The sequence below is a fragment of the Nannospalax galili genome, unplaced genomic scaffold (genome assembly GCF_000622305.1).
Source record: "Nannospalax galili isolate Female #2095 unplaced genomic scaffold, S.galili_v1.0 scaffold290, whole genome shotgun sequence".
In the NCBI taxonomy this organism is placed as follows: Eukaryota; Metazoa; Chordata; class Mammalia; order Rodentia; family Spalacidae; genus Nannospalax; species Nannospalax galili.
In genome coordinates, this window is record NW_008331486.1 from 991,169 (window position 1) to 1,001,007 (window position 9,839).

At 47.6% G+C, this 9,839-nt stretch overlaps 1 protein-coding gene across 5 annotated transcripts in view; it reads left to right on the forward strand.

Moving 5' to 3' along the window:
• Rabgap1 (RAB GTPase activating protein 1) overlaps positions 1 to 2,188 on the forward strand; it is a 166,620-nt gene extending 164,432 nt beyond the window's left edge. For all 5 annotated transcript variants that reach the window (XM_008824430.3, XM_008824420.3, XM_029559439.1 and 2 more), the window contains 2 exons: positions 595 to 792; positions 2,030 to 2,188. In XM_008824430.3, the coding sequence (XP_008822652.1) occupies positions 595 to 792; positions 2,030 to 2,152 (321 nt within the window). In that variant the 3' untranslated portion in view covers positions 2,153 to 2,188. The remainder of the gene's footprint in view (positions 1 to 594; positions 793 to 2,029) is intronic.
• The last annotated feature ends 7,651 nt before the right edge of the window (positions 2,189 to 9,839 follow it).

The window sequence follows — 9,839 nt, forward strand, 5'->3', positions numbered from 1 at the left end:
TTCTTTGTTTTGCTTGCATGCATGTCAGTACACAGTGCATGCAATGCCCATGGCAGGCATTAGATCCCTTGGAACTGGAGTTATATACAGTCCATGTGGGTGCTGGGAACCAAACCCAGGTCCTCTGCAAGAGTGCTCTTAACCTCTGAGCCATCTCCAGCCCCTACATTTTTGTATTTCTATTTCTTTGAACTGGTATGTCCATTTTCCCAGCATTTATCCATTTTTCTATATAACAAAATTCCACAACAAGCCTTTGGAACTTCAGTATCTCCTCAAACAAGCGTAGTGCAGTATATTTAATTGCTCCCAGTTTTCTTCCATATCTCCAGTTATACAGTGAAAGTCCTTATATGTAAATCTTTCTTTAGCTACAACTTCATTTTCTTAGCATAGGTTCCTGAAGTATCAAAACAAGAATGTTTCTATGGAATGCCAGGTAATCTTCCCAGCAGGTTGGCTGACAGTCTCCCAAGATACCCAGGCTTTAGAAACTGCTGGTACTCAGTAGACGCCATGAGATGTGCACAGCATCCTCTCAGGCGGGTGTCTGGGTGTCTCTTTTTAGCCTCCACTTCTCATATTCATTTTCAGCAAAAAGTAGATGACTGTGACCGCTGCCGAGAATTTTTCAGCAAAGAAGGGCATGTGAAGGGCATCAGCTCAACCAAGGAGGTTTTAGATGAGGACACAGATGAAGAGAAAGAGACACTCAAGAACCAGCTGAGGGAGATGGAGCTAGAACTGGCACAAACCAAGCTGCAGTTGGTAGAAGCCGAGTGCAAGATCCAGGTAATGTCAGTGATACACAGGCACACAAACTCCATAGTCCAGAAATAAATTATCTTTATTGCTTGAGATGTCTGTTGCCCCACGCCCCCCCCCGACCCCCAGTTTAAACTCTGTAGCCCTCATGGGAGAAGCTCAATACTTTTAATTACCAGTGAGCGTTTCATCAGTGTTTAGCCCTGACCTGACCTAAGGATCTAGACTTTGCAGTATTAAGAATTAGCCAGGTGTGGTGGCACATGCCTTTAATCATAGCACTCAGGAGGCAGAGGCAGGTGGAGATCTGTGAGTTTAAGGCCAGCCTGGTTTACATAGCAAGTTCCAGTTTGAACTACATAGGGAGACCCTGTCTTGAAAAAGTTAAAAATTTTAATAGTAATGTTAAGAATTACCAACAGAGCCTCAGTCTTTTTAGTGGGACGCAGAACTCATACTATAAAATCACAGCTCTACCATTGAATTTTGGTTAGTGACCTCTCTGCACTTCAAGTTCCTTATCTACATATACAAACTGAAGTTCCAACCTTTGTCAGGCTGTCCTGAGTACTAAAAATGGTAAAGTGCAAGAAAGGCTCTATATATTGATAGGGGGCTTCATCAAAGCAGGCTTTTATTGTCCTAGCACCTAACATTTAACTAGATTTGTGACCATGAGCATACTACCTGACCTGTGTTAGTGTCCAGCTGTACTTTTCACTGGGTACCATGTGTGGCAGGAACCCAAATTAGATCTAAAACTTCAGCTCTCCCATTCCACATGCCATTACAATGAGCCTTCTGGGCTGAGAGAGCAGCTCGGGCCACAGCTGAAGGAGAAGAGACCTGCCCCGTGAGTACTCTCAGGAAGGACCTTCCGTGCCAGAGAGGATGAAGTGGGTGCCACAGCTGGCAGAGAACATGTGTGCCCAGTCTCTAAAGCATCTCAATGCCATGCTAAGTGACTTGGACTTTTCAGGGATTTTAACTGGAAATCAGTGATGCAGCCAGCATGAGTTATCTACCTGGTGTGCAGGATAGGTATGGGAGACATTAAATGAAGAGGTGGTTTAATAGGCTAGGTAAGAAATGGTCTTCAGTAGAAAAGCTCCCAAGTCCCCAGGCATTCCAGACCTTCCTCTGCCTGCTTAGGTATTTCTAGTGGCCACTGGAGAGTTAACTAGACAGAGCTCTTCACGCAACTCTGAGGAAGCTGTGCCACCAACACTGGGGCTGAGATTCTCACACATTGTTCTTTCTGCAGGACTTGGAGCATCACCTAGGCCTTGCCCTCAGTGAGGTACAGGCAGCCAAGAAGACCTGGTTTAACCGTACGCTGAGCTCCATAAAGACGGCAACTGGGGTTCAAGGCAAAGAGACTTGCTGAGAGCCGCCGCTGCCTCCAGACATCTGCAGAAACACACCACCTTTTGTTGCCTTCTTTGGCCAGATGTGTGATTCTGTGACATGTTCCAGGACCAGAACATACCTAGGTCAGATCTGTAGATGTATGTCGGTAGGTCAGCAAGCCAGGGCTCCTGTGACAGGCAGGCTTTGCATAAGGGTCTTCCCGTCGCTAACACCAACAGGCTGCCAACCCAGCTGGTGCTCTGGACACACACCAGAGTCACACCTCAGTGCGCCACCCAGGCCTCTTCCTGTGCAAGTCAAACCTCACCCAGCTTCAAGGCTGAGTTTACATGATCAGAGTTTGGGGATCCTTCAGTGTGTTGGGGTCCCCCCCCCGCAAACCTTTAATTAAAAAAGAAAAAAAAAAGTACAGAAATACATACATACATACATACATATATATCTGGTGGGCTCAGGAGCAGGAGGGCAGGGATCAGAAACTAGAGTAACTCATCTGTTGGTGTCAGCAGAAGCCCCCAGGAGACACAGAGAAGCACTTTGTTTGAAGTATGTGGTTTTGTAGTCACAGCTTGAGTCACTTAGTCCGTTAACCAACACAGTACACGTTTTGGTTTGGCATTACTCACATTTTTGATCAATTCTATGCAACGCTCATAGTCCTGTCATTTTTTAGCATTAGCTGCCAAAGGCTGGAGTGGGCAACATGACTGAGACTAATCATGACATGGACAGATCTTTGTTTAATGTGTACATATATGTGTATATATATATGTGTGTGTGTGTGTATGTATATATATATATATATATATAAATACCTTTCCCAATGTCCCCCATTGACGGTGTTTAGCTCCTAGATTAGGACGATCGATCTGTACAGCTGACGTCCATGGTGATCTGGGCACTACTTTCACTGGAGGCTCGTTGGGCTCTGCTGTTTTTCTTGGGAGCTGGGAAGAGCTCCTTCACCTCTAGAGTGTTTGCACAGCAAACTGTACCAAGGGAGGAAGACCGAGCTATGTCCTCAGTACATGACAGTATGCACACAGAACCTCCTGACCTCCGTCTGTCAGGTCTCTGAGCCCTCCCAGGATGTGGCTGGGTGCAGATCTCTGTCCAGATGGCTGCAGGTTCTCAATTCAAAGCTATGAAATGGCGTTTTAGCACCTTTTTTATTATTAAAAACAAACTTCTAACTCTTAATTTATGTGGTGATATGCTGACAAGCCATCTCACAGGTGGTTCATCCTCTGTGCTCAATGTGGTGGCACTGGTTTGTATATAGGGACAGGACACTTGGGTTGTTTTCTATCTCTTTTCCTGTTGGCTTTACTAATGCTTGTCAAAGTCATCTGTGGTTGGGAGAGAGCAAGTGGCAACCCCTCCCCAAGACTGTCCCCCTGCCACTTTCTGTGTCTTTCTTGTTCAGTTACTAAAACAGCTGTAGGCCCATCGAATCCTAGGTGCGTGGACGCTGCTAGGATAGTTTGTGTGTCAACTTTATGAACCGAAATATAAACCAGTAAAATTGTATTACTATTTCTTTTGTTCATTTTCTTTTAACAGCATATTCATTAAATATTTTGGTACAAACATTGCTTTGTACAAACTACTTTTATCATTGTATGTTCCTGTTCCATGTGTTCCAACCCCCCACAAGCAGAATCAGGCCAAGCATGTGTCGGCATATGTCAACATTCTACAGCACCCCACTGCCCTCTTGCCCAGAGTCACATGCAGAACTCAGGTGTTCCACCCACATGGGGAAAAGGAGGCGGAGAACAGAGGTTGTGTCCTTTGAGAAATAGGTACATGTGGCCCTCCCTGAGAAGTGCAGTGGTGACAGGTGAGACACTTAGTTCTTAAAAGAGGGGAAAAATGGCCAGGCGGGGCTGGAAAGAGCTGAGGAGCACAAAGGTAGCTAAAGCACACGGGCTCCCAGAATGCTCTGCCCAGCTTCAGGAAAAGCAGCAGCATGAGCAGACGAGCCAGTAATGAAGTTCCTTCTCTTCATCAGTGACCCTTCCAATTGTCTCTCTACCACAGGATGTGGGCCTCCAGGCTCACTGCCAGCCCTCTTTACTTAAGCTCACAACCCCTCCCTTTCTCTGTAGCTTGAAGTGTTACTTTTCTAACCCTAACCCTTCAGCCACCACTTGACCTGATCTCTAAGACCACCTATAAATACCCTGCCTCCGAAGAGAAACATGCCAGGATGTGGACCAGGGTAAATAATCCCTGCCTGGCTTTTCTGGGTCAAGGCTTAGACCCAGCCTGTGGCAAGTACTCTTGGAAAGACCAGGGCAGTGACTCCAGAGCACAGTCAAGAACCTACTAATGTTCATGGCTGGAGGACATATTTCTGGGATTCACATTCATTCGCAGGCATAAGGGTCCCATGTTTAGGAGTGTAAGGACTTGACAGAATCATTACTGAAGCTGTACACTCAGACAGGAGCCTATCATACAATATTGTTGCTGCTGATGCTGGGCTTCAGTGTCCTGTGTGGCAGTGCCTGGCATCCCGAAGTTTTCCTGGCCTCTTTCCACTAAATTTAACCACACACACAGACTGCCCAAATACCACCCAAAACACTGCCAGGTGTTGTGAAGCAGTCCCTGGAAGGCACCTTATCCCTTTGTTGGAACCACTGCTGTCACCTTAAGTTGAATGGAGGAGAATGTGCAGGGAATGTGAAGACTAAGCAAACACCAGAGGCCTAGGACAGACACAATGGGGAAAAGGTGAGCAAGTGCCACACAGGGTGAGAAATGGAAGTGGCTAATTAGCTAGAAGCCATGTTAGAGTTTTCTGAGAAGCTGGTGAGGCAGATCCAAAAATGGGACACTGTAGGTTGCAGGTGAGGGTCTACTACAGTGGATCAAGGACAGGAGGCAGACCCAAGCACACACAGATGTAAAGACTGGCTATCAAGAAATGTGGAGAGCGCGGTTCAAGAACCACAGAAAGGGCAGTACGAGCTGGGAGCTCGTGTTCTGCTGGGAGCCTAGCCACAGTGCTCTTGCCGTGCTCTCAAGGGTAAATATAGTGTAGGCTGAGGACAGGCATTCTGGAGCAGTTCAGACCCTACCCTGCTCAGCTACAGCTCTCAGGCTGAAGGAAGAGTCTTAAAAGGCAGGAGTTACCAGCCCGAATCACCACACTTGTGAAGTGAAAAGCCCAACTGGAAAGGGTGAAGAGTGAAAAAGGATCCATGGGAACCCCAAATAAGCCCAGAACACCATGTCAAGTTTGGAACTGACCAAAAGTTGCAAAAACCAGAGCTTGTGTGGAGGTAAGTGTGGTAACACTGGCCCCTCCTGGCTTGGTGAGTCACTTCACTGCTCAGAATTACTGACACTGATTAAAGCCTCTTCTAAAATGTGCTGGGGAGAACAGTGAGAGGACATGAGCTGCAGCAGAGAGGATTAAAATCATACAAAATGACAAGCTCAAAGAGCAACAGGTCTGAGCACTAGGTTCCCTACCTACCTATTTCATAGGTGAAGAAATCACAGCTCACAGAGGGTCCTGGCCAAGGCCACGCAGCTGGAATGGTGGCCTGCACCTACCTCCCAGCAGCCAGCAGGGCAGCTGCTTTAAGATGACCACCTGGGTGGCAGACAGGTATACACTGCCACAGCTCTTCACTGTAAGTACATTACACAGACGTGAGCCCAGATGAAAACATGACCTTGAATGCAAGCCCCATTCAACTTTCCTCTGTGCCTCTTTGCCTCATAGGGGTTGCTGAGCTTCTGTGCAAGCTCTCAACTTGTCACACATTCCTTGTCCTCATTCCCTAGTTCCCCAATAACATTTTTGCTTGGGCTGAGCCCTGTGCCCATCACAGGCAAGAACACCTACCACCCCAGCTCAGGCTAGGAGAATGCAGCAAACCGGCTCTTTTGTCCACACTAGCAGGACTGGCAAATGGTGTACCAGGGGACTAAGTCTAAAAGTACTTCAAGACAACACCCAGTGCCACTGTTTACTTACCTAGCTTGGCTCTGATGGGTCCAAGCCTTATAGTGATCTCCAGCAAGAATCTTCTGGGGGCTCAAAATGCTGCTGCCCCACAGACGCTCCACTCCCTGACCTCTGGCTCCGGGATTTTATGTGACTGATCCAGTAATGTCTGAGTCTTGGGATAACCCATGGGACACTTGTGAGAGTTAGGAGCAAGGGATGTAAAAAGGTCTAAGATTCAGCACTTAGACAACATACTTACCACTCAGAGCCAACCTGAAGTTTGACGTGAATAGAACTGAACCATTAGAAACATTTTAAGAACCACAGAAGTGTGGAAAAGCCCTGGCCCCACAGCTTAAACTACTGGCCATGTCAGGAGCCCTTCAATCATTTCATCAAAGTAGGTCCTACACAGAAGAGTCCAGCCCATTGCTGTTTAGCACAGAGTATTTATTTTTATTCACCCAAATGGAAAAAATGCAACATGTCAAGGCATTACAAACTGCAGCAGTCAGACAAGAGAGAGGGTCAGTCTATGGCAGAGTCCAACATACTTAGCACAAAGGAGCCACAGTGTGGGTGCTGCCTGTGGGGGTCGGAGGAGCAAAGTCCCTTTGGATGAAGGCCAGGCATCTCTGGGCGAGGCACTGATGACAGTCCACACATGCAGGCTGCTGCTTCAACCACGCCGACACTTTAAAGTCCAGAGTCTACACGTAACCATAGCCCCAGAAGGCATGGGGCAATCCAGGGTAGGTGTGGTTTCCAAAGTTTAACAGTATACAACATGAAGTTATTGCCAAAGACTTTGCACTGCAAACTTTACTATTTACACTTGTGTACTCAGAAAAACACAGTATGGATAGGTATTTTTTAAAGATTTCCAAGCACTAACTTGGCCATCACCAGGCCCAAGTGAGCTACAGCCCAAAGAAAAATGCCTCCTGTACCCCAACCCAGGGCTGAGCAGGGCTACCTTATTCGCTAATATGAGGGAAGGCACCTTCTGAACAGCCAAAGCTTCAAGTCTATACAGCTTGCACTTTCCACCTCCATAGCAGACAGCTCTGCCGGAGAAGCCAATCTGACAACCCCTCCACGAACACTACTACTCGATAGGTAGACCACAAACAGTAACTTGGTCTACGGCCTAATATTAAGTCCAGTCCCAGGCCAACCTGTTCCCCAGCACCCCTGCCAAGGGTACCCCCAGGTGCGGGTGCAAGCTCATCAGCCTCACTGTCTTGGAAGTGCGTGTGTTCCACTCAGTATACCTGTCTTGCCCCAACTAGCCGGAGATTAGAGGTGGGTCCAGGGTAAAAAGCCTGAACAAAGATGTTTGTTTGGGAGTAGTCAGAAAAAGCACTGCTAGGAGCTGATCCACATCTGCCAGAGGAGGGAACAGTAGCAGAATACTTCCACCGAGACCAAAAGGTACCTGCCAGAGCCCTGGTATGCTGCTTGAGGCCAGAGCTAGCCTTTGATTCCTGGGATGCAGAGCAAGGCCCCTGGGCGGGCAGTGAGGACGCCTCACCCTTACTCTACAACTGAGCCTGCTCTCCAGGAACTGGAGTGAGTGCAGCTAAGCACCTCCACACAGTCATGGTGGGACCTGCTGCTGAAAAGCTGCCATGTTAAGTGAGGGGAAAGCAGCACTCAGCATCCCACTCAGAAGTGTGGTGAAGAGTGAATGCTACTTGCTGGCACAAGGCTAGCATAGGCATGAAAGGTGAACTGCAGGAAAGGAATGTGCACACCTGATGGCAGCATTTCTTCCTCACGGAAAGTGACTGTAGAGTACTTGTGGGAGGAGGGCTAGCCTGTGCTCCTCAGCCTGGCACCTAGTCCTTCCCAATCTGTCGTCCTCATATGCCTGTGGACAACACAAAAGCTCTGGCTTGATATTTCACAGACACCATCACTACCTTTGGAGGTCAGACTGCATCATGATTGGATCAAGGAGACAAGTGTATCTGAGTCCATGTGTGGTGCTGATTCACTAAACCACAATCTTAAGCCATGGTGTTTATGGCATCAGTTCTCCAGCCAGAGTGGGGAACAGTGCTCAGCCAGACTATGAACCACTCAGAAGAGGACAAGGAGCCAGAAATTGAAAATGCAACTTCCTAAGCTACAGAAGCAGCTTCTTTTATAGAAGCTATCTAAAACCCCTTATTCTTGATTCATTTCTTTGACCAATTAACGGGCGGGGGCGGGGGGTGTAAGAGAGGCCCTGGATCCCAGCATAAATATTTAGGGCAGAGTTAAATTTTTTTTTCCTGAACAATAATCTGTTTCCCAACCCAGAAAAACAGACAGATGCCACTAAACCTGTGACTGAAGGCTAACATCTACAGGCATAGCTCTAGCTCTGAATGACTTACAGTGCCAAATGACTAGACCCTTCCTATGAGGCTGGAACACAGCACAAGACTTGCTGCCAAATGAAAGGGTATGTCTGGTGTCTACTGTGGACAGACTACTCCACATACAAATCACCTTCCCTTCCATGAACCCAGAAACTTCTCCGGAAGTCTTCATCAGAGCCAGCCCACATCTCCAAGTTGACTGGTCAGGAAACTCCAAGGCCCATCCCAATAGTGGGAACAGGTGAGGCTGAAGAGGGCAGCCAGCACGCTGCACGGCACACTGTCCAGAACATCTGGAGGTTGGAAACCCCCACTGAGAGCAAGCAGCACCCTCTTTCTTGGATTGTCACTGCAAATTGCTCAGTGTTAGTTGCTTTGAACCTGCCTAAAAAACTGCTCTGAGGGAAGTACTCTTCGAGGCCAGAAAATGTGGGTCACAGAGCACACCTGAGGCGATCTATATAGCCTATAGTGCACCAGGGCACTATGCACTTTGATCTGCCTTAAAAGTCTGCGAGGACTGGCCTGAAGTGGGTCTGCACTCGATACAGTTTTCTTACTCTGTGCCATAGATCGCAGGTGTGTGGGGAGATGTCTACCAGTTTATTCTCATACACCAAGACCCCAAGCTGAGCTTTAGATAAAAGTCCAAAGAAACAGTATAAATAATCTTTAGGATCACAGGAGAGAAAGGGCCTGAAAACAGGGAAACTGTCAACCTGTGTCATTTCAAAACTACAGGTGGTACTTCTCACTAACCCACTAAAAGCTAGCAGGCAGAAAACCATCCAGCTCTCGGGGCTACACTCTCCCATCCTAATTTGAAGAGCTCCATATGGCTAGTCTAATCCACATGAAACAAGAGAGGTGTAATCTGTAGTTATAGGCATGGCGTACCATAATCAGAGTGACATTACCGAAAGCATCTGTGGCCATTTTGCCCTTCTAAGCACAACAGCCACTGAGTGCCCACCATCCAGAGAACAGTCTATGTTCCTCAGCCTGGCACCTAGTCCTTCCCAGTCTGTCGTCCTCATGTGCCTGTGGGCAACACAAAAGCTCTGGCTTGATATTTCTCTGACATCTGGAAGGAACCATCCCCTCCTCTTCTCAACCCACCTCCAGGGCTGCTGCTTCCCCATTCCCCTCAGCATCTGGGTGCTATTACCACAGACCTTCTGAGCCCTGCTGTTTCACTCTGGCCATCACTGTCCTAACTGCACTCCCTTGGGATAGGACCTTCCTTATCCTTAGTATTTGCAGAGAAGCTAAGGCTGCCACAAGAAGACATGGGTCCAGGTAGCAGATATTAAAAAAGCTTCCAGTCATGAAGCAAATGGTAAGTGATCTCTACAGTCTAAGGC